The 24,218-nt window shown below is 53.0% G+C and overlaps 2 protein-coding genes across 7 annotated transcripts in view; one reads left to right on the forward strand and one right to left on the reverse strand.

The window, feature by feature from the left end:
* SYTL3 (synaptotagmin like 3) overlaps positions 1-17,562 on the forward strand; it is an 81,725-nt gene extending 64,163 nt beyond the window's left edge. For 5 of the 6 annotated variants that reach the window (XM_070043519.1, XM_070043518.1, XM_070043517.1 and 2 more), the window contains 6 exons: positions 6,180-6,282; positions 9,258-9,428; positions 11,447-11,552; positions 12,473-12,578; positions 13,536-13,741; positions 14,501-17,562. In XM_070043519.1, coding sequence (XP_069899620.1) covers positions 6,180-6,282; positions 9,258-9,428; positions 11,447-11,552; positions 12,473-12,578; positions 13,536-13,741; positions 14,501-14,610 — 802 coding nt within the window. In that variant the 3' untranslated portion in view covers positions 14,611-17,562. The remainder of the gene's footprint in view (positions 1-6,179; positions 6,283-9,257; positions 9,429-11,446; positions 11,553-12,472; positions 12,579-13,535; positions 13,742-14,500) is intronic. The other variant, XM_070043520.1, reaches the window with a different exon arrangement.
* Positions 15,592-24,218, reverse strand: part of EZR (ezrin) — a 49,580-nt gene continuing 40,953 nt past the window's right edge. Inside the window, 6 exon segments of the mRNA XM_030853036.2 lie at positions 15,592-16,501; positions 16,599-16,850; positions 18,112-18,204; positions 18,490-18,650; positions 19,289-19,419; positions 19,792-19,955. Coding sequence (XP_030708896.2) covers positions 16,337-16,501; positions 16,599-16,850; positions 18,112-18,204; positions 18,490-18,650; positions 19,289-19,419; positions 19,792-19,955 — 966 coding nt within the window. The 3' untranslated portion in view covers positions 15,592-16,336.

Genomic DNA, 24,218 nt, shown 5'->3' on the forward strand with positions numbered 1-24,218 from the left:
GCTCAGCGTCCATGGCTCACAGGCCCAGCCGTTCCGCGGCATGTGGGATCCTCCCGGACCGGGGCACGAACCCGTGTCCCCTGCATCGGCAGGCGGACTCTCAACCACTGCGCCACCAGGGAAGCCCAGGGGTTTGGCTTTTTAAAAATCCATTTTCAAGACAATTCTCCATTGGTTCTACATATTGCACATGTCTTCTCTTAGTTTTACTTGTTTTCTGACATTGTTTATGATGACTTTTCTTATAAAGAATTTAATGTCCAATCTATCCTTCTTTTCCTTTAAAATATCTGCTGTTTGAGTCTGTAGGAGAATTCCACCTGAAGGTTATAAATACGTTCTTCTCTGTTTTCTTCTATTAGAGTTTTTTCCCACTTAGATCCTTTCATATTAGAGCTGGAATTGATTTTCTGTGCATGGTTTAAGGTACGGACCACATTTTGGCCTTTCTTTTCTTTTTTCCCCCCACCATGGAACATTTTTAGCATACTGTTTTCAGGACCAGCTAGGCGAAAGGAACGGATTGTTGGTCCAATCAAACTCTCCTCTGCTCTGAGATCTTCAGTAGCTCCTCAGTGCCAGACAAATTAGGTGCCTCACTATAGCACCTGTGGTTCTCCATAACAGATTCCTCCTGTATTTCCAGTCGTCCTTTATTCCCCTATCTGTACCTTCTGCTCTGGAGAAATTGGAATAGTCACTGTTCCAAAACGATCCCCTGACTTTTACCAAATACGAGGCTTTTCCCGTGTTTGTTCTGAGACTGTTTCCCCTATGCTACTCCCATAAGTGGAAATTGCAATCCTGTCCATTCTTCAGACTCATTTCCAATCCATCAGCTCCATTTATTCAATCCTTCACCTTCCAAGCATGTTGGGTCTCTCCCATAATTCTCTACAGGGTTTGACCTCTGATAAGTTATTCAACCTCTCCATATCTTGGTGTCCTCACTGTAACATGGAGGTTATATTATCACCTACTTCAAAGGATTGTTGTGGTGTTTCCCTGAATTAGCCCGTATTAAGTCTTCAGAACAGTGTTGAGAACATAATAAACATTCAACAAATATTATTCTTAAGCAGGTGAGGTGGGAAGTGCATAGAGAAGTAGACCTAAAATCCACATAGGGATCCCTTGAGGCTTTGGCCAAATACTAAGCTGTTCAGATACAAGATTTCATGAGGTCTGTCAGAGGAGAGCTGCTGGAGGGTCGTAAGTTGAATGAAAAATCTGGGAGTTGCACAGTGCTGGGAAAGATAGGTGTGTTTTTTTTTTTTTTAATTTTATTTTTGGCTGTGTTGGGTCTTCATTGCTGCATACAGGCTTTCTCTAGTTGGGGCAAGTGGGGCTACTCTTCGTTGTGTATGGGCTTCTCACTGCAGTGGCTTCTCTTGTTGTGGACTATGGGCTCTAGGCACATGGGCTTCAGTAGTTGTAGCATGTGGGCTCAGTAGTTGTGGTGCGTGGGCTCAGCAGTTGTGGCTCACGGGCTCTAGAGCGCAGGCTCAGTAGTTGTGGTGCACGGGCTTAGTTGCTCCGTGGCATGTGGGATCTTCCCAGACCAGGGGTCGAACCCATGTCCCCTGCATTGGCAGGTGGATTCTTAACCACTGTGCCACCAGAGAAGTCCCAGGATTGGCGTTCTGACCAGTCAAAGTGGAGTGGGGCATTGAGTGGACCCCAGAAAAGAAAAGCTTAGTATTAGGGCTTCTCTAACCCACCCTAACTAAGCAAAATCAATCCTTGTTAGGATCAAACTGAGTTTCCAGTAAGTGAAATGCCTGCTAGAACAAAACTCAATACTTTGTAAAGGAAACACATGGTCAAGAGAGGATTCTGAAAGATGGCGGAGTAGGAGGCCTCAGGAATCCATCTCCCCCTGTAGATAGCTGCACTGGCAGAATCTGTCTGATGGAACTATTTTGGAATTCTGGAGTCTTTTGAAGGCTTTCAACTTCCTAGGGGAAGTCTTGGATGGTAAATTGAGATTAATGTCAGTCAATTCCAGCTCTTAGCAGTGTTAACTACCCATCCCCCCTATGCCCAACCCCTTGGCGGACAGCTGTGCATGTGTTCCTAGAGCACCTTGAACACAGCTTGTAGGAGCCAGATGGGCAAAGGATCCTGTCCTCCAAATATCAGGGACCTGTTCTCTGATTGCTGGTTCTTATTGCAGAGGTACCAAAAAAAACGGCAGGCAGCCATTGTTGTTTCACTTCCCCTCATTGTTGCAATCCCCTCCTCCTTGGGCTGAAGTGATTTACAAAGTACTTAAAGGGCCAGTGCCCTTATTTGACTCCCTTCTTCATTTTTCTCTTTTTTCCCTTCTTGGGAACTGGATACTACAGACCGCGACATTCAAGAGTAACTGTATATACAAGGAAAATTAAAAAGTGACCACACATGCCCAGGGAAAGGTTCAGGTTCAGAAAAGATCTGAGATGATCTTAATTTTACACTTCAGGCTGATCCTTGGCACAGAGACAGTCTGCATCAATAAATTTATGAAAAACCCAATTAAAAACCCAATAACAAAAAACAGCAAACCCTGGGGAAGGGGGAGAATCTGATTTCCAGAGTTAACATATTATTAGACACATGTCCAGTGTTCAACAAAAAAAATCACAAGGCATATAAAGAAACAGGAAAGTATGGCTCATTCACAGGGAAAAAATAAATCAACAGAAAGTGTCCCTGAAAGAGATCTGATGGTAGGTTTACTAGACAAAGACTTGAAAACAACTGTTTTAAGGATGCTCAAAGAACTAATGAAAGCTGTGGAGAAACTCAAGAAAATGATGTATGAACAAAACAGAAATATCAATAAAGAGATAGAAAACCTTAACAACAAAATATTTACTAGAGGGATTCAAAGGTAGGTATGAGCAGGTAAAAGAACAGGTGGGCTTCCCTGGTGGCGCAGTGGTTAAGAATCCACCTGCCAACACAGGGGACACGGGTTCGAGCTCTGGTCCGGGAAGATCCCACATACCATGGAGCAACTAAGCCCATGTGCCACAACTACTGAAGCCCATGCACCTAGAGCCTGTGCTCTGCAACAAGAGAAGCCACCGCAATGAGAAGCCCTCACACTGCAATGAAGAGTAGCCCCCGCTCACCGCAATTAGAGAAAAGCCCACGCGCAGCAACGAAGACCAATGCAGCCAAAAATAAATTTAAAAAAAAAGAATAGGTGAACTTGAAGATAGGATGATGGAAATTACTGAGTCTAAGGAACAGAAAGAAAAAAGATTAAAGAAAAGCAAACAGAACCTAAAGGACCTTCTGGACACCATTAAGTTGACCAACATAAGCAACATGTGTCCCAGAAGGAGAAGAGACAGCAAGGGGCAGAGAGAATACTTGAAGAAATAATGGCTGAAAACTACCCCAATTTGATGAAAGACATGAATATAAACATCAAAGAAGCTCTTTGAACTCCAAGTATGGTGAACTCAAAGACACCCACACTGAGACACATTATAAACCAACATTTGAAAGACAAAGAATCTTGAAAGCAGCAAGAAAGTGCATTGTCATGTACTGGGGATCCTCAATAAGATTATCAGCAGATTCCCATCAGAAACTTTACAGGCCGGAAGGCAGTGAGTCAATATATTCAAGGTGCTAAAAGGAAAAACAAACACAGCACAACTGTTCTTCAAAAGTGAGGGAGAAATTACAACATCCTCAGCTAAACAAAAGGTGAGAGAGTGCATGAAATGACACCAGATGGTAACTTAAGACATGAAAAGATAAAGATCTCAATAAAGGCAAATACACTAGCAATTATAAAAGCAAGTATTATTGTAACAGTGGTAAGTAATTCCACTTTTTGTTTTTTATATGCCTTCGGACATTTTAAAAGATTATTGGTCTCTTACTGTCATTTTGGTTTGTAACTCCACACTTTGTTTTCGAGATAATTTAAGAGACTAATGCATTTAAAAGAATTCTTACTTTGTGTTTTTGGTCACACATATATACAGATGTATTTTTGTGACATCAGCAGTGGACAGATGAGGATGGAGCTGAGAAGGAGTAGAGCTCTTGTATGTTACGGAGGTTAAGTTGGTATAAATTCAAATTAGAGTGTTATAACTTTAGGATATTAAATGTAATCCCCTTGGTAACCACAGAGAAAACGGCTATAGAACAAAAACCAAAACAAAACAATTGAGAAAGGAATTTAAACATTTCACCACAGAAAATCAACTAAACACAAAAGAATACAGTAAAGGGCTTCCCTGGTGGTGCAGTGGTTAGAGTCCGCCTGCCGATGCAGAGGATATGGATTCGTGCCCCAGTCTGGGATGATCCCACATGCCGTGGAGCGGCTGGGCCCGTGAGCCATGGCCGCTGAGCCTGAGCGTCCGGAGCCTGTGCTCTGCAACGGGAGGGGCCACGACAGTGAGAGGCCCGTGTACAGCAAAAAAAAAAAAAAAAAAAAAAAATCAGAAAGTGAGGGATAGAAAAGCTATAAGGCAAAAGAAACAGCAAATGACAGAAGTAAGTACTTCTTTTTTTTTTTTTTTTTTTTTTTGCGGTACGCGGACCTCTCACCACTGTGGCTTCTCCCGTTGCGGAGCACAGGCTCCGGACGCGCAGGCTCAGCGGCCATGGCTCACGGGCCCAGCCGCTCCGCGGCATGCGGGATCCTCCCGGACCGGGGCACGAACCCGCGTCCCCCGCATCGGCAGGCGGGCTCCCAACCACTGCGCCACCAGGGAAGCCCAGAAGTAAGTACTTCTTATCAGTAATTTAAATACAAATGAACTTGACTCTCCAGTCAAAAGACAGAAATTGGCAGAATGGATAAAAACATGAGATCCAACTATATGCCATCTACAAGAGACTCACTTGAGATCCAAAGACACAAGTGGAAGATATTCCATGTAGATGGTAACCAAGAGTGAGCAAGGTGGCTGTACCAGTATCAGGCAAAATCGGCTTTAAGTCAGAAAAGTTTAGAAAAGATAAAGGCATTCTGTATTAATAGGTTCAGTACAGCAAGATGATACAACAATTACAAATGTCTGTGTACCTAATGACAGACCATCAAGAGACAAGAAGCAACAGCTGACGGAATTGAAGGGAGAAATAGTTCTACAGTAATAGTTGGAAATGTCATACTCTGCTCTCAGTAACGGATAGGACATCCAGACAGAGGATAAGAAAGGAAATAGAGGACTTAAGGACTAGATACATGGGCGTGTATTTTATTGTAATGCTTTAAGCTATACAGGTATATTTTATACCTCCTGTTGAACATGTGTGAGGGGTCTCGTAATGATCAACAATTTAAGAGTCGACGAACAGTGAGGTATTGGTGACCATGAGCCTTGAGTACTTTTCCAGGAAGTTTGCTGAAAGCGGGAAGAGGCCTGAGACTGGGGCTCCAGGGGGAACCCAGGTGCGGGAGGGTTCCTGCCCTTTATTGCTTTGAGAAAGTTGAGCCTGTTTCTAGCCTGTGGGTACAGGACCTGGGCAAGTGGTGTCACTGCATCAGTAAAGCTGCTGGAAGAGCCAGGAAGGGCAGTCCTGGGACCTGAGTGGAGGGACCGGCCTGGGACGGAGCTTAATGGAGTGGGCAGGAGGCAGTGCGGGGCTGGCCTTGGTCAGGCTCCCTCTGCTGGCGTGGCCTCCAGACCCAGGGACAGGGCTCGGGAACACCGGTCCTCAGCAGGCAGGACGCAGTGTCTGAGGCCACACAAGGAAAACCAGTGTGAGACATACACTTTCCATTTCAACTTTTTTTTCTTGCGGGTTGGGGAGAAGAGGTACGTGGAGGGAGGACAAGCTGGCACACAGCCTCGGCATCCAGGTGGGTTAGACATCTGCCACTCACAGAGCCCTGGGAGCCTCTGGTTCCCTGGTGGTCACCCAGTGACAGGTGACGGAGTGTGATGAGTAGATTCCAGGAGTAGGGCATGAGGGAAGCAGGGAGCTTCACACCCCCAGGAACATTCCCGAGGATCACAGCCAGAGACTGTGTAAGCCAGGGGCTGTGCACGCAGCACTGTCATTGTTCACTGAGTGGCGGCCACTAAGCCCTTTCTGTCAACCCCAAATGCAGCGGGAAGCAGGGTAAAGAAAACGCTGACGTGTGATTCTCCTCCTGAACCCTTTGTCCACCCCTGACGCTGAGCTTTTCACCCTGTCCTGTGTTTGGCCACTAGGTATGTAAAGACCTATCTGCTGCCTGACAGATCCTCCCAGGGTAAACGCAAGACTGGAGTCCAAAAGAACACGGTGGAGCCGACCTTTCAGGAGACCTTGAAGGTACTTGCTGGACAAATACTCATGTGCTGAGTCTCCCCATCCCGGGATGGGCCCCTGGGGCCAGAGTCCAGCAGATGGTTCTTCTAAACTCTCGAGTCAGTTAAATGTAAGTGCAGACACTTAAACGTTTCTGCAGGGCTCTGTCAGTCAGTGGCAAGTGGTAGAAAATAAATATCAGCCTTTGTACAGGAAAACTGCAGAGTCTGCTGAACTTGAGAATGGCCTTTGATTAATGATTTGCGAGAAAATGGTAGAATAGAAACTGCGTGCCTCTCAATTTCTAAAATTGGTTTGTCCTGTTGAATTTTTATGACTGTCAGGGAGGTATTCTCAAGTAAGGGACCCTGTAAGTGAAACTGCTGAGTTATCATGATGAAGTACTTTTATGAAGATAATGTCTGGTATACCTAGATTTCTTATTTTATGAAAAACTAGTCATTTTATGGAAAAAAAAGCCTAGAGGAATTGTTTGGGTTTTCATTTTCTTTGGTGCTAAGAAATGTGACTTGTGGTTTAGGGCAGAGATCAGGGAGGCAGTGCCTCCTGCTGGGATTCAGGATGGAAAATTGGAGGTGACGTCTGGCGAGTGCAGATGGCAGATGGGTGTGGGAGGTGGAAGAATAGTCCAGAGACGTACCCACTCAAGGCTGGGTAGCCCGGGGATCCCATGTGTCAAGCCTGAGAAAGGAGAGGACTTTTGTTTGCCTTCCTGGGCAGATAGCATTGTGAACTCCCAGCCAGGGGCCATCCGGGTGGCTGGCACAAGAGTCCCGTTCGAGACATGAAAATAGCCATTGTTTTCCATGCGCCTGCTGTGGCCAAGTACTTTATATACCCTCTGAGCCAGGTGTTAGAATCCTCACTTAGCAATAGGGGAAACTGAGGCTTAGAGAGTACTTAAAAGTACAGCTGTGACCCATGATGGGCTAGCACTCCTTCACAAAATTGATGTTCATAAGGACTCCCCAAGGGATTTTTTATTTAAAGTAGATTGTGATTCAGCAAGTGTGGGCAGGGCCTAAGGTGCTGCTTGTCTGGGACACTCTGGTAGTGAATTACTGGACACTAGTCTTCATGTGGTTTTGCTCATGTACCTGCTGACAGAATTTTGAAAAGCTCTGTACCCCCTCAAAGGTATAAGCTGATATATAAAATTACTCATCACAGGTTTAAGGTGTTTCGTACTAAACAGAGGCAGACAAATATTTCCTGTTTTATGAAACGAGACAAAGATGAGGATTGACTATTTTAAATACTTCATTATATACTTTGGTTTTTTTTTTTTTTTTTTTTTTTTTTTTTTGCGGTACGCGGGCCTCACTGTTGTGGCCCCTCCTGTTGCGGAGCACAGGCTCCGGACGCGCAGTCCCAGCGGCCATGGCTCACGGGCCCAGCCGCTCCGCGGCATGTGGGATCCTCCTGGACCGGGGCATGAACCCGCGTCCCCCGCATCGGCAGGCAGACTCTCAACCACTGCGCCACCAGGGAAGCCCTATACTTCGGTTTTTAAAGTTTTAACTACCTTATTTAAAATGCACCCAGAATCTCAAAGGAATCACCTACAATCTGTTATCCATCGGTTTTATCTAGTATATTGTGAATATTCTGTGAATATCGTGAAGAACTTTCCAGATGCATGGAAAAGAATCAGTGTCTTCATTCTAAATGTAGAACATCTCAACACAGACCCAGGCTTAGCCTTCATAGAAGTATGTGTAAGATGGAAAAGACGGGAAGATGAAGAAGCTGAGCAATCATTAACAGTTTGGCAGAAACCAGTATTTCAAATTCCCCCTGAGGTTGCACCCCTGGGGCAGGGCACAGGAGTAAGATACCAGGTGTGAGAACTGTCTTCACCAGTTTTGAGAAAAGTGCATGTGAACGTTGAGGATCTAGAAACTGATCCTCCAAGTTTTCTAAGTAGAACACTCCTGGGGGAGACTTTCTGCACTCCAAGGGGTGCTGGCACTCCCCTTGAAGACCACTCAGTGGGGGGCCTGGGAAGGATGAAACAAGACACCAGGTCTGGGTGATGTTGGCTGTTGCCTTATCCTTGTTCTCTGGCATTGGTTACACTTGGTACCCCGTGGAAGCTAGCAATCCAGGGCCTGCTGGCACGGCCTTGTGGACCTAACAGGCAATGGAAAATAGGTCTTATTTTATGGTATTTTTACATTTTTAAAAATTAATTTTGTTTATTTTTGGCTGCATTGGGTCTTTGTTGCTGCGCGTGGGCTTTCTCTAGTTGCAGCGAGCAGGGGCTGCTCTTCATTGCAGTGCATGGGCTTCTCGTTGCGGTGGCTTCTCTTGCTGCGGAGCACGGGCTCTAGGCGCGTGGGCTTCAGTAGTTGTGGCACGCGGCCTCAGTAGTTGTGGCACGTGGGCTCAGTTGTGGCTTGCGGGCTCTAGAGCGCAAGCTCAGTAGTTGTGGCGCACGGGCTTAGTTGCGCCGTGGCATGTGGGATCTTCCTGGCCCAGGGCTCAAACCCATGTCGCCTGCATTGGCAGGAGGGTTCTTAACCACTGCACCACCAGGGAAGCCTCTAGGTCTAATTTTAAAACGCAGATTCAGTCAACCAAAGGAAGTAGTCAGGACCCAAAGAGAAGTAGGCCTGTGTTTCCAAGGGAGTTGAGGAGGGCTGCCCAGCGTGCAGAGACCATGCAGCTGCCCCAAGGACGGTCAACTTTCCTCCGCAAAGTAGCTCGTTCTGAGAGGGAGCAGACACAGCATGGTGCACTGTCGGCCTGGACTTGACTAATGGGGCGTGTAGCCATGAAGGAAATAACTATATTAATTTAGAGTTTAAAGATAGAGTATGGAACAAGGGGCAGAGTTGGAAATGGGCATGCAATTGAGGGGAAGAGACTAAAAATCGTCTGAGAGCTGTGGGCCTGGGAGCTGTGGCCTGGGTGCTGTGGGCCTGGGAGCTGTGGCTCAGGTGCCCAGGTTGACCGTCTCTGTTCCCCCTCCGCAGTACCAGGTGGAGCCTACCCAGCTGGCGACCCGGCAGCTGCAGGTGTCTGTGTGGCACCTGGGCACGCTCACCCGGAGGGTGTTTCTTGGGGAAGTGATCATCCCTCTGGCCACGTGGGACTTTGAGGACCGCACGACCCAGTCTGCCTGCTGGTATCCACTCCAGGCCAAGGTGATGTCTGCTTTGGGTGATGTCTGGGCAGCCCCTACCCCCATCCCACCACGAGAACCAAACCCACTTTTCAAAGGGGATCCAAGGAGAGAAAACCCATCTGGGGAGCCTGGGACCCAGGACCCAGTGCACACCTGCCAGCCTGTGACTCTGCAGTAGGAGCTTCCGGGGAGCAGAGGCTCACGGCCGGGCCCCGGGGGGGCGGGGCTGGAGGGGGTTGGGCTGAGGGACTCTTACCTGCTCAGGTTTGTTCAAGGTCCCAAATAGTCCCACCCCCAGTGTGGCCCCGACATAAGCAGGGACCCGGCCTGGTGGGTCCACGCGCTTCCCAGCATTCAGGGTCACTTACTGCCAGCGGGGGAGGCCTTGACCTTCTTGGGCCAAAGTCTACACCTGGGGCCGGCAGGCTGCCCTGCTGGTGGGACCCGCCTCAGACTGCGCGCTCTCGTGTGTTGTATCTTCACTCCCAACCAAGCAGCGTTCCCCAAACAGTAACGGGTGAGAATGACTGGACCCAGTGACCTCAGGAAGGCAGGGCCAGGGGTTCCGTGTCGGATAGGCTGGGAGAGCAGAGCTGGCTGGTGGCCACGCAGGTGAGAGGGAGAGGCAGGGGGGAAAGGGTAGCGCTTCTTGGGGCGGCTGCTTTGTGCATTTCTGTGCCAAGATCCAAGATGTGAGATTGTGAAGGGGGATAAGATGTGGGCTCTGCCACCTCGTAAGAAATGGCAGCAGGGTGTGCAGTCCCACCAGCGAAAGCCTGGCAGCGAGGCTGAGTCTTTACGAGGGTCCCCCGTACCATCTTACCTCTGTTTTCCTCTCCCAAGCCAGGCAGGCTCTGATTCACAATGCCCCTCCTGAGAAGCGTCTCCGGTTTCTACAGGGTTAAGCCCGGGGCCTCCTGTCTCTTTTCTTGGTGGGGTCTGTGAGCCCGCGCACACACCCTCCGGTGCCCTGCGCTTCCTCTTCTCAGAACCCGAGCCCGTCTTCAGAACTCCACTTGGGAACATCCACTTGGATATTCTTTCTGCAGTCTAAGTTCTGCCCAAGACGGTCCTTAAATCCCACCTCCTCCATGAAGGCTTTCCTGATTTTCCCTGCCAGATGTGGTCTCCCCTGCATCCGAGGGGCCCTTCCCACCTTCTCCCCACAGGACCCCTTACTCGGGTCGAGGCAGGCTGCCACCAAGGCTGGTCACCTTTGGATAAGCAGGCGAGGAACAGAAATCACCAGACTGAAAGGTTTCCCTCCTAATCCCAGCTAATAGGGAGTGACAGCCCACGCTGGATCGGGGCGGAGGGCCCACTCACGGGCCTGCCCCTTCGGTCCTGACAGGAGGGAACCATGGGGATGCTGAGGGGGAAGCCTGCTCCTCCCTGCCGGTGGGACCGGACAAATCTAGACATGTCCCAGCGTCACCCCGCTGGGTGAAATGTTGATGGGGTCACGGTCACCCTCTCCAAGCCCTTCCTTTGCTCACTTTCTGGCAGAAATCCCTCGCGACCAGAGAAGCCACCTGGGTCCTCAGTGTGGGTTCTGGGGTGGGCGGGGCCGACTCAGCAGCCGGGGGAGCCCCTCGCCAGGGGCACCGAGCCCCGGACCCCGCGGTTTCCCGTGCCTGCCGCAGTCCCTGGCACGGACGGGTAGCTCGAACCTTTACTAACCTGGGTGGAATCGATGTGGGCTTGTTTTACTTGTTCAGCTCCGGGTTGTGCCCAGGCTTCCTTAAGTGGCCTTAAGGCCCATGGGGACGTGCCAGGGCCTCGGGGCCCCTCTGCTTCCTCGGCTCATCTGCCTCTGGTGGGCTGCGTCTGCCGGGGTGGCAGAGCTGGGGCTGGTGAGGGTAGGAGTGAAACGTCCCCAAACGGAAGGAAGCCCAGCCCTGCCACAGGTGTGCCCACACCACCGGGGCTCCCAGAGGCTTGGCAGGGGGAGGTTGGAAGGGTATGCTCATGGACAGAGCTGAGGCAGTGAGAGAAGCCCAGGAGATTCTGGCTCTGGGGAATCCTCTCTTCCCACAGGCAGAGAAAGATGAAGACAGCGTCCCCAAGAATAACGGAGAACTTGTGGTCCGGGCCAAACTGGTCTTCCCTGCAGGGCCCGGAAAGCTCCAGGAGGCTCAAGAAGGTGGGTGGCCTCCAGCCCCACAAACGTTTGTCTGTCACTGTCCTCAGAGCCTGGGCAGTTTCCCAGCGTTTCCTCCTATCGCCCCCGAACCCACGAGCTCCAATAACTCCCACCCAACCCGCGAAGCCCAGCCCGGGAGGCGGGTTCTCTGGAAGCCTCGGCTCGGAAGGGAAAGGAACGACCAAAGCCAGGCCGCGGTGCCTGCTTTACGGGCTCCTAGGACACCTGCCCTGAGGCTTTCCTCCCAGGGGGCCGGCTTGCCTGGCCTGCCTGGGCCAACAGTCCCGCTGGGGCCCCCCTCGCAGACTGACCACCTGCGTGACGGCCGGGAGTTGGTCCCCAACTCCAGGTTCAGGCGCCTGCAAGGCTCTGAGTGACCGGCTCCCTGCTCCTGGGCCACGTGAGCAGCGGCTGCATGGCAGGATCAGGGTCCTCAAGGAGCTTCAGGAGACGTCACCGACTCATAACGTGGGGCACGTGGAAAAGACGAGGGTGGAGAGTGAAGACGGGAGGAGGGGCAGTTCTACGAAGTGACTCGTGACTTCCTGTCTGCCCAAAGAGGGGGTTCTGCTGCCGGGCTCACAGGGCCCCAGCAGGCCAGCAGCACACACCCCCCGTGGTCCACGGGAGCCCCCATCAGCAGAGGTCTCTTCCCCAACCTGCTGGCCACAGCTGGCTCGCACCCCTGCTGCCGCCTCTCCTTGGCCCCTCGTTACTCTCGGCAGCTTCTGGTTCCCTGGATTTTAAGTCCTTCCCTGCTGCCGCCATGCTGCCCGTGCAGTGGTGCATGTGCTCCTCTGCCCGCGAGCTCTCGGGATCTGAGGGCTGCAGCCCACCCTCTGGTTAAGCTGCCAGTCTGGGTTGGTGCCACTGCAGGCCGCAGAAGTAGCGCTGACGGTGAAAGCCAGCTTTCCTTCCAGGGACGGGAGACGAGCCATCACGTAACGGTCAGCTCTGTTTGGTAGTGCTGCGAGCCCAGAATCTACCTGTGCGCTCAGATGGTACCTTAAACTCATTTGTTAAGGGGTAAGTATTACATTTAATCAAATATGATTTATTGATGATGTATCACACATATGGCATAGTCTCTGTAAGGGAACACCAAAACGTATCAGCCGTTTTAAACTTACTTTAGCTTGCCTGTGAAAATCTGACATAATGCGTGTTAAAGACGCGTTTCCAAGAATTCATGGGACTTGGGAGTGCTGAGGCTGGCTTTGGAATACCACATTGTAAACTAAACCCAAATCTTGTCAGTCCTTGTGACATCAGTAACTCAGCCCTAGGGACTGAGTGGGGAGCAAGCGGAAAGCAGTGTGGTCGCTAAGTATTTCTTTAGCTTAACATCTCCTCTTGGATCAACAGTAAGACGGATGACTCTGCGCGCTTCATTCTTACTCACTTCGGGTGTAATGGTGTCTCCAAAAGTAAAGCAAACGGCATTAATAAGTGTATAGAATTGCTAAATCCCCAGGCGGTGACATAATGGAAAAATGGTGGCTTACCTCATCCACACAGAACTGAGTGCATCTCCTAAGCCTTCCTTCCACTTATCTGTACGGCCTTGAGCAAGTGACTTAGCCCTTCTGCATTTATTTTCCTGAGAGCAGGGTTAAAGGAGATAACGTGTGTGCAGAGTCCTGGTCCCTGGGTAGCAGGTCTGACGAGCCTCGCTGTGGCCTGGTGGTCATCACACCAAGGAGGCGGATTAAGGCAAGGGCCACGTGGCCTCGAAGCCCGAAGTCCCCTTAACAGAGTACTCGGGACAGAATTCAGCTCTAAGGGGAATTTGGAACATCCTAGTGTGAGAGGTCACGTAGCCAATCTCAAATTTCCTTCTTGTTCCTTGCTCACAATTTTTGTTCTGCAGTGGGTTTAGCGCTTCTCTGAGCACTTAGCCTCACTGATGAGCAGGTGCCAACAGAGAGAGGGGGCCGTGTGGTGGGCGGAGCTTACAGGGTTTGAATCTATTTCCTCGTGCAGCTGTCTCACTCTGCCAGACCAGCAGAGGTTGAGACTGAAGTCCCCCGTCCTGAAGAAGCAAGCCTGTCCCCAGTGGAAGTACGCCTTCGTTTTCAAAGGGGTCACCCCTTCTCAGCTGAGGCAGTCCACCCTGGAATTAACCGTCTGGGACCAGGCCACCTTCGGTGTGAGCGACCGCTTGCTGGGAGGCGCCAGGCTTGGTTCCAGTGAGTCTGAGATATTTCTAAGGCCCAAGCTGCATCGGTGATCCTTAGTCACTGTCCTACCTCCATGGCTACCATGAAAAGAAAAAGTGTTCCCATGATGGCAGGTGACTTGACTGGCTGTGAAACTGCCTGACCCATCATAAATGGAAATTACTTAGTTCTAGCTTTTACTTTACAACTGAGCGGTAATACAGCAAAGCATTTCAACGATTTAAATGAGATTTAGCTCTGCTAAAGAAACAAAAATTCAACGTCTCAAAATGGGCTGGGTACAGTATTTGCTTTTGTTTTTGGCCGTCCATCATAAAAGGATTATTTTCTTAAAGGAGAATATCTTCTTAACCCAAACAACTGGCAATTCAGAAAGTATTTCATTAATAGAGGGACTAGAGGGTGACGCTTTTCAGTGTTGCTCAGCAGAAGTGCTGCTGGCTTTTTGTGGGGGTGGGGGGGCAGCAGGGCCCCCCAAACACTGTCACAACCAAAACACCCGCACACATTCCCAGAGCCTCCGAGACCACTGAAGAGAAATGAGACTCGCTGTTAAATTACAATTTGTTTAAAAAGGAAGACTGTCCAAAGAACACCCTTTCCTCTAAGGAACTCCTCTCCTTACTGTGGCGGGGCACATTTTAATATGGTCTTAAGTTCTGGTGAAAAGTTACTGTATACTTTGCTGCTGGTCCTTTTTAAAACTGCGAAAGGACGGCGAGTGTCCCCTGGCCGCCATCACTAATCTGTCCCTTCGCTCACACACAGGGGAAGAGCCAGCGGGCGGTACAGACTCGTGCTCACAATCAAAGCTCCAGTGGCAGAAAGTGCTCTCCAGCCCCAACCTGTGGACAGACATGACCCTCACCCTGCACTGACCGGAGGCTCCGGGCGCAGCGGGGTTTCAGGTGCCGGGGCCTGATGGTCGGCTGCGGGGCTGGGCGTGCGGGTACGGGGGTGGAGGGTGGCGAAGGACCCTGGGGAGTGTGAGCTCTCCCCGTCTACAGCCGTCCTGCTGCTGAGACGTTCTTCCACATTCCCGTGTGTATCTAGTCGGCACCATCATCGATGCTACATTAGTTAGGTCTCAGGTTGGTTATCTGTGCTTTGAGAGATGTGGAAAATGACCCGATTTCAATAAATGTTCAACAGTTACCCTGGTCTCCCTGTGCTTATCAAATAGCAAAAATTATGACCTTGTTATGTGCGTTTCAAAGGGAAAAGAAGGACGTGGTGGGTAGTCAATTCCTACCATTCTGCCGTGGAAAACCGTTTCTGGAGGAGGTCAGCCGTCCCCACGGGGTGCTGAGGGATGCCCGTTTCCGGTGGGTCAGTGCTAAGGTCACCCGAGGGCTGCCCAGCCCCACACAGCGCGGCTGCCAGGCTGCGCGGGCGCTGAGTCCGAGAAGGGCTGCTCCAGCAGCACCTGCCCAGAGACGCCTGCCGCCGCATCCCGCAGGCCTTTGGGTTCATCCTCACAGGACACCTGAAAGGAAAAGGACCGAGCAGAGCGTGGAAAGGCAGGACGCGAGTGAGCAGAAGTGGCAGCGACGGACACCTGCCGCCTTTTCAAGGACGTGGTCGAGAAGGGAAGGAGGTCGGAACAGGTTGTGCTTGTGGAGGGACCGAGATGCTGACCGGGTCAGAAGGGCCCTCAGGGCTGGAGTCTGAATTATCAGAACAGCCTGCGAGTCATTTTCCAAACAAGCAGCTCTGATAGAAAATTCAAATTGCGTTTAGTCGATTACATGCACAAGGAACGCTTAGAAGTAAAAAGCCATTTTCCCAGACGAGATTACAACAGTTAATCAGCTTCACTGCTGCCCTCAGGTCACATCAGATTAAGTGCTATGGTTACGTGGTTTTTAATATGTAATTTTTATTATTCTGTAAAAGGTAACAAAATATACAGAATGAAACTTTCCCTTTTTTAAACTAATGTTACAAACCCATCTCATCACTTACATATAAATACTGTACTCTACAGCTGATTATTTAGGTGTATAAGTCCAACAATGTAGCCCTCTAGCTGTTAAGCATAAAAAAGAAAGAAAAAAAATTATCCTGAGTGATCGAATGATCACAGGATTTCATCAACTGAACGGAAGGCCTGGAGGAAGGAAATCGTGTGTGCAAGTGTGGGTGAGAGAGTACTTCAGACTTTTCAAAAATTTCATCCTTCAAAAACCAAATATACAAAGATGCATCCTTCATAGAAATCAACAAGAAATCAATTTCAGCTAATTTCAAATAGAAAAAAGTATGGCACAGAATAAGCCACGATGTGGCTTTTATCACACATGCCAGCACGGAGTTAGTTATTCAGACAGTACAGGCATCTTAACTGATTCAGCCCTGCTCCAAGCATAAAACAGGAAGTGATTCAATGATAATAAAAATAAAAATCAGGCCTGTTTGGCACTATGATACAGTTGGGAAAAATAAACTCCCAGCCCTAGAACATTCCCACTGAAATAACTACTCTCTTTTTAAAGGGCCTGGAGGACGACGAGGGCCGTAGGTCTCGAGAACGATCAATACAAGTACACGTTAGGAGTCGGCCAGCGGCCCTCTCACTCCGCCGAGCCCGCGCGGCAGCGCCCTTCACATGGCCTCGAACTCGTCGATGCGCTGCTTGGTGTTGCCCTGGCGGATCTGACGCAGCGTCTTGTACTTGTCCCGGCCTTGCCTCATGTTCTCGTTGTGGATGATGTCATTGTGGGTCCGCTTGTTCTCGTCTCTGGCCTGGGACAGCTCGCTGGTCAGAGTCTGCAACGCGAAGCAGCCTCGGTCAGCTCGCGGCCCCACACAGAGCCCCCCCACCCCGCCCCGCGGGGAAAGCGGGCCCGGCCCGCATCCCGCTCACCCTCAGCTGCCGCTGCACGCGCTCGTTCTTCTCGGCCTCGGTAATGCGCTTCTCCTCGTTGCGGTCGTCCAGGATGCCCTCACTGGACAGCTCGGCGCTGTAGCCTGTGTACTCTGTGCCCTCCTCCTGCGGGTTCTCCTGGACATGGTAGTTAACGGGCTCGTACACTGGGGGCGGAGGCGGCGGGGGCGCGGTCATCACCAGGTGCAGCTCCTCCTTGGTCTTTACCAGGTCATCCTGGGCTTCTTTGGCCTTTGAAAGCAGATTAATGGACAGCTGAGAACCTTTCACGGGGAACCTCGTGTTTGGACCATTTTCTTAAGAGCCGCCTTTGCTCTACAAGAAGGCCACCGTCCGTGCTAAGAGAAGAAGGATTCCGCTCCCTCCCCCCACTCCCTTCTCCTGGGGGCTGGAGATGCGCCTGGCCTGAAGCAGCACAGAGCCGAGGCGCCAGGAATGTGGCTGAGCAGGTGGCCCTGGCCTGTGCAGCCTCTTCCAGGTCTGCGGACCCGGATCCCCTGAGCAGGTATCAACTGTGCCCACGGCACCAAGAGAAACTGTCACACCAGGTCTTGACATTTTTCTAAGTACTGTAACTTCTTTATGTCTGTAGTCCTTGTATATGTTCACTGCTTTTGAAAAAACTGTCAAAGAAGCAAACCCTCCAACCACTGAGGAGCACTCCAGCATGCTGGTGTTTGGTTTGTTCTTCCCCTGCGCGGCGCTGCTATCAAGCCCCTCCCGGCCTGCCAGCCCCCAGCTCAAGCCCTTCTTACCTGCCACCCAGTAGTCCTTCCAGCAACTCCTGGGGGTCCGCACACTCAACCCCGCCCACCTCGTCACCATCCTGACCCCGAGACGCGCTTAGCTTGTACCCGTTCTGTAACCAGTTCCTCATTTAATACTTTATAAGGAGCACTTTCTCCGAAAACCTAAGGACTGAAGTGTTCTGCACACAGCTAGAGTAGGGGGATGGGGGGTCAGGGGGGAAGACCCATGAGGGGGAGGTGCCGGCCATCCCCAGAAGGGACCACCGCGGAGGGGGAAGCGTTGGAAAGAGCTGGGGGAGGGGAGAGGAGCCCCACGGCCTGGCCATGGTCTTCACTCTGAACCCGACCCACAGCACGGTCCCCCATCTGGGGGCTCCCAGATGGAGACAGGCGCCCCTGACGCCGGAACCAACGCGGTTCTCACTATGACAGCGAAAACTGACTAAACCCCTGGGGGTCCTTACGAGTCGGGTATTGCTCGTCCCGACCTGCAAGGAAACCGAGCCTCAGAGGCGAGGCCGCCGGCCCGGCAGAGCCTGGAGACCCCCAGGATCCAGGTCTTCCCACGTGTGGACCGGCGCTGGGAGCGGCAGGAGGGCTCCGCGCAGGGACCACGGCCGCGGCTGGGGACACCCGCGTAATCCCACACAAAGCTAGTTCCTGATGGGGGCAGCCAGAGCACGGTGAGCAAGTGGCTCTCGTTCCCCTGCTGCCCACACCCCCCCCCCCCCGCCAGCACTCACCCGGAGCTGCCACTCCTCCACCTCGTCCTCCTTGCGCCGCCGCGCCTCCTCCAGGAGGGCGATCTTGGCGGTGTGCTCGGCGAGTTCCGTGGCCTGGGAAAGGGGCCGGAGCCAAGGTGATTTCCGGGACGCGCTCGGCAGGTGCCACTCGCGAACGGAGGGCCACGTGTTCTGGTACATGGCCGCGTCCCCGTCCAGCGGTTTCCACCCGCCGCCCGAGGGCCAACCACCGCAGGGCCCCCTCCCCACGGGCCACCCTACACCCTCAGGCAGGTCACCTTACAGCCCCAATACCAATTATTATAAGGCGGGTGTCACTTTTTCAATCCCCAGAGGCGGCCTCTCTGTAACTGAGCACCGTGTGGCCGCGCCCCCTACCAGCTGCTCCTGGCTCTTGATCTGATCCGCCGCCTGCCTCTCCAGCTCGTCCTTGGCGTGCAGCGCGGCCAGGCGCTCGGCCTCCAGGCGCTCGGCCTCCTCCTGCGCCCGCTTCCTCTCCTCCTCCAGCTTCAGGGCTCGCTGGATCTGGTCCGAGAGCTCTAGACACAGCGCAGAACCAGAGCTGCTCAAGGCTCCTGCCAGGGACCCTGCAGTCTTGCCCCGAATTCCCACCCAGAGGGGACCGGATGGGACATGAGCGTGAACACACCAACGCTGCAAAGCGGTGGGCCGAGTTCCACGGTGCCGGGACCTCTTCTCCCCGGGACACTGAAGGGAACGCTCACGGTGGTGAAACTGCCCTCCCCCGGCCAGGCCCTGGCCGCACCCTCGTTGCGCTGCTCTCCCCAGAAACTCAGCATCTGCACCGCTCGCCTGGGTTTCAGCTTATAGCGGGGGAGATGCAGCGCAGCTCCGGAGACCGCAGGCCAAGCATTCTATCTCACGGAACCTTAACATCCTCATCAGAAACGGGGGATAATTCAGCCTTGCCCTCACAGGCCTGGGGGCAATTCAAAGGATTACTGTGCATAAAGCATTCGGCACAGAACCCACACAGGTGTTAATAAAATACAGAATTATTTTCTACAACCGTTTTATCACGTCTCTTCTGCAAGTCTCTACTTCGGGTGTGTGCTTAACTGGGATGTGTGTCCTTGGGACGGGGTTCCCTCCTGGTTGGCCTGTGCCGACCGTCGGCCCTGCCGTCCCAGCCCCCCGGGGCAGAGGCCCCGCCCACCTTTCTCCGCCTTCCTGGTCTTCTCCGCGTAGTCCTGGAGCCTGAGCATCAGCTCTTCCTTCTCACGCATCATCTGCTCTTTCTCTCTCTCCACGATTTCTCTCCTTTTCTTCTCGGTTTCCAACTGCTGCCTGTTTCCGGGAGGGGAATCGGTGGTGGCACGGGGCTCAGACTCCGCACAGCGGCCTGGTCATCCCAGCCCAGGCACATGAGGGGCAGCTGTGTCTTGGTTACCAGCCGTCCCCAGCGTCCAGTCCAGGCCCCGGGCCCGTCCGTCCAGCAGAGGACACTGGTGACAGCACTGACCCCAGGTGCCCTGACTGCTCTCCACCTCGGGCTCGGGCTCTGCCCACAGCGAGACAGCTCCGAGGGCTGAGCCGCGGCCCTGCAGACTGTGATCCGCCGGCCCTTCTGCGGGGAGCAGCGCAGACACAGCTGCCCGTCCCCGTGCCCGGGAGAACACGCCCTGACCGGCCCTCCTGCCACCGCCCGCCCCTGCTCACCGCTCCAGCTGCTTCTGCTGCTTCTCCTCCCGGGCCTGGGCCTTCATCTGCTGCACCTCAATGGTGTCGGGCTTCCTGCGGCGCATGTACAGCTCGTGGTTCCCCATGCACAGCTGCAGGATCCGCTTGTTAATTCGCAGGCGGGGGGCATAGAACACGAAGTCCTGCAGAAGAGAACAGGGCAGACTGCGACAAGGGGAACGCCTTCCTTTGGCTTTCTTGTTCCAAACCCGACTTCACCCACTTCTGGATACCTCTTCGAAAAGGACAAACGTAGCAGAGAGTACGGGCCAGAAAGGGGGTTCAAGGTAAAGCCACTGACCCCGAATGACAGACAGATGTTCCTGGTGCCGCGGGGCGCACGTTCTGCAGGACAAGCAGAGGGGGTGTGCGTGCTGAACCTCACGGCTGGACCACAAAGCTGCTCTGGGCCCAGCCCCCCCGGCCTTCAGGCTAACATCCTCGTCCGGCCTCTCCAGCCCCACAGCCCTGTCTGTCCCCGGTTCCTGCCCGCACAGCACAGCCTCTCCTACTTCACTGAGCTTCCGTCTCCTCCGTCTCAGCCTTTCGTCTCCCATGCTGCTACCAGCGCACCGCTAGGGTCACCGGCGGAACTTTGATGCCAGCCTGTCAGCTCCAGGACCAGGTGCAAACGCCCTGGGCTGGCGCACGTGAAGGCCTTCCGGCCCTGACCCACCCCTTGTTCACCTAAACTGCACTCTTTCACACCGTGAGCACATCCGCACACAGTCCCTCCTACTTGGCATGTCATGTCCAATCCCACACACCCGAGGCCACAGCACTTCCATGAGATCTCTCCTCCTCCACGGCTGTCACTTCTGTGCCCCCCGCACCTGATGGAGAGGTCAGCTGTGGCGTTGCTGGTGCCTTGCCCCGCTGGCTTGTTCCGCTCTCTCTCCCCCAACAGATGGTCAGCTCCCTGGAGAGCTGGGCCACGTTCATTCATCTCTGCGTTCCCAGGACCAGACCAATGTGCCCAGGGAACAACTCTCTGCCGGTGACTGACAGTTCCCGCGGCACTGTCGCATCTGACCCCGTGATACTGGGCGAGTCACTCCGCCACTGAGCCTCAGCATCTTCGCTACAATTAACTGTCTTGTGAGGATTAACTCAGAAAATGTTCACAAGGACTTAGAAAGGCGTCTGGCACAATGAAAGCTGCCTCAGACTTCGGGCTGTCTTACAAAACCGCTACTGGAAAGCCGCTTTTTTTTTTTTTTTTTGGCATCTGCTTCCTCTTCCCGCTTTCTCTTCTGAGGCACAGGGCCCTGAGCACCCAGATGCCGACCACTGCAACAGGGAGAGGGTGGCTGCGGCCAAGAGGTGGTGCCGCGTGTCCCAGAGCGACTTCCAAAACCAGGGCCAGGGAAGCCCTGGAAAGCCTTCTTAAAAACAAGAACAAAATCACAGCATCCAAGAGCTTCATGATTTGTGACCACACGAGTCCGGGACACGGATGACACAGCGTCTTGTTTCCTAGCTCCTGATTACCCCTGTAATTAACAGAGGCGACAGAGGAGCAGTATAGTTTAGAAACTCTTGCTAAAAGCTACTGGAGGGCTTCCCCGGTGGCGCAGTGGTTGAGAGTCCGCCTGCCGATGCAGGGGACGCGGGTTCGTGCCCTGGTCCGGGAAGATCCCACATGCCGCGGAGCCCCTGGGCCCGTGAGCCATGGCTGCTGAGCCTGCGCGTCCGGAGCCTGTGCTCCGCAACGGGAGAGGCCACAACAGTGAGAGGCCCGCGTACGGCCAAAAAATATATATATATTGGAAAAGGGGCATCTGCTTCCTCTTCCCGCTTTCTCTTCTGAGGCACAGGGCCCTGAGCACCCAGATGCCGACCACTGCAACAGGGAGAGGGTGGCTGCGGCCAAGAGGTGGTGCCGCGTGTCCCAGAGCGACTTCCAAAACCTACAGGAGCACGCTGCGCGAGCTGAGCAACAGGCCCAGGAAGGGCCTGCTTAGTGCCTCAGTCTGGTACACCTGTCCAAAAATGCTAGGGAGGCAGTAATGTCGAGCCTGAGAGCCCACGGACCTCCTGGGCGGAGGGGGGCTCTCCTTGGGGTTTCACACACTTGTTATTAAGTCATCGGGTTTCCCAAGGAGGTGTCTGCGGAGCTGGGAGAAGCGGGTATTTTTATTACCCACCTGTCTCCTATTACACAAAGAGAAAATAATCTCTCGTTACGGCTGCACAGCCATGCTACCCAAATGGGTCTTGACTGTGGTTCCTAAGTATTTGTAAAGAAACTCTAATTAGCACGAACTCCTCTTCAGAAAAATATCAAGGGTCAGAACTGCAGGTGACACTCCCCACAGCGTCCGGTCGCCCGAAGACAGGGCCTGTGAACACCAGACAGCGAGAGCATCGATGGCTTCGCGGGAGGTGGAGGAGCCCTCGCGTGCCGCCTTGAAGGAGGCCAGTTCCTGACTTCAAGTTAAAAACAAAAACTAGAAGCTTTTACTTAGAGATTTCTAAACCCACGTCTCCAGCCCAGGCCTCCTGAGGAGACCTGGGGCAGGCCATCTTAGCTGGCAGAGAACGACGTCCTAAAAACCGAAACCGGGCATGAGGACAGCGAACCCAAGTCCCCAGGGACACGGAGGAGGAAGGAGGGAAGCCCTGGCGAGCTGTCGGGTGAACACGGGAGCCCCGGGGCCGCCCTCTGCGCAGGCTGGGCAGGGCCCGCTGCTGTCACGTGCAGGTCTCCATCCTTCCGCCTCTCCCGTGGGGCAGGAACAAAAGGCCCATTCTCGAGGGGAGCCAGCTGTCTCGGCCCGTGAGCCACCCAGGCAGGCACTACGCAGCACAAGAGTCAAGATCACGGCCCCGAACCGCGGCACCCGCGTGGCCGGGGGCGGAAGCTGCCTGGCTGGGGCGCGGGGCCGGCGCTCAGCCGGGGCTTTGCCCAGGGGACCGCCCTCCACGCAAGCTCAGGAATCCCTCCCCCGAAGTGGTGACGCGACCACGACCGCGTCTCCTTTTCTGTCTTCTACGTAAAGGCGTGAACTTGGACATGTGGTGTTCTACCGCCCCAGGCGCTAAGCCTGCCTGCGGCTGCGCAGAACAGCCCTGGGAGGTGTGCGGGCCCCAAGGGACCCGTCCCCCCAGCCAGCCCCCACCATAAGGCACCCAAGCAGAGGACGCCTCCTCCGTGAGGCCCCCCAGACCCACCCACCTGAAGCCATCGCCCACCCCACCTCTCATCTGCGTCCCCCGATCTGTCACTCAGTACAGCTGCACTGTTAAATTCTCTGCCAGAAAGCACGTTACTTGTTTCGTTTGTCTTCACCCATCTCTTCACTGGCGTGTACACCTCGTGGGGCGGGACCTGTCCTGTTCCGCCGTACACACCATCCTAGTATCGCGCCTGACACGCGGCGTGTGACCAGCAAATGTTTCTCTCTCCCTTTTTCCCCTTTCAAGTGATGGCTTCACATAAAACCAGATTATAGCAAAAGTATACTCGGCTAATTCAACCAGATGTACCGCAACTGCCTTTGCCTGGGAGCTTGTGATTGTACAATATTCTTCAGCTTTTCGGAAGCTAAACTTAAACCAAATGTGAAAAAAACCATACAACTTAATTCTTAAACAGTCTACCCAGAATTCCTGCTTCTGTCACTTCTCAAAAAATGTTCTGAACAATCAGTAACGTCTCATGAACAGACAGTAGCCTACACAGGATCGCAGGATCTTCTCGCTCTGACTGCCCCATCTCACTGCCCACGTAACACTGGTAACAAACACTACGACCCTCGGTTCACGGTGCTGCATACTAATGTGACCTGTTACCATGGAGCTGGAGAGCCTGTATTAAACGCTTGTTAATTTAAAATAGCTGTGCAACTGCCCATGGAGCAGGAGTCATGAGTTTGCGAACAGCAGGAACACGGAAAGTGTCTTTCAGTGAAGACAATACTTCTACACACAGCGTCCAGACCTCTGGTTTTCCCTTCCTCGGGACTAACCCCTCGTGGGAGGAGCAGCTGGACAGTAATGCCACACGCTGTCCCCTGAGCGTTAACCGTCACCATGCGGTGCCCAAGCCCTGGACGGCTCCCAGACGTGCCTCTCTGAGCCGAACACTGTAACTAAGGAACCAAATTACATGAGACACCAAGTTCCTTCCAAACTGTAATTCTGGTAAAATTCACGACAGGCTCCAAGAAGGGTAAGAATTTCTTCTAGTGGCAGTTTTTTAAAGAACAGATTTCCAATTAGAAAACGAATTCCTGGGCTTCCCTGGTGGCGCAGGGGTTAATCCGCCTGCCAATGCAGGGGACACGGGTTCATTCCCTGGTCCGGGAAGATCCCGCATGCTGCGGAGCAACTAAGCCCGTGCGCCACAACTACTGAGCCTGCACTCTACAGAGCCCGCGAGCCACAACTACTGAAGCCTGCGC

Source organism: Globicephala melas, chromosome 14 (assembly GCF_963455315.2).
Source record: "Globicephala melas chromosome 14, mGloMel1.2, whole genome shotgun sequence".
Classification (NCBI taxonomy): Eukaryota; Metazoa; Chordata; class Mammalia; order Artiodactyla; family Delphinidae; genus Globicephala; species Globicephala melas.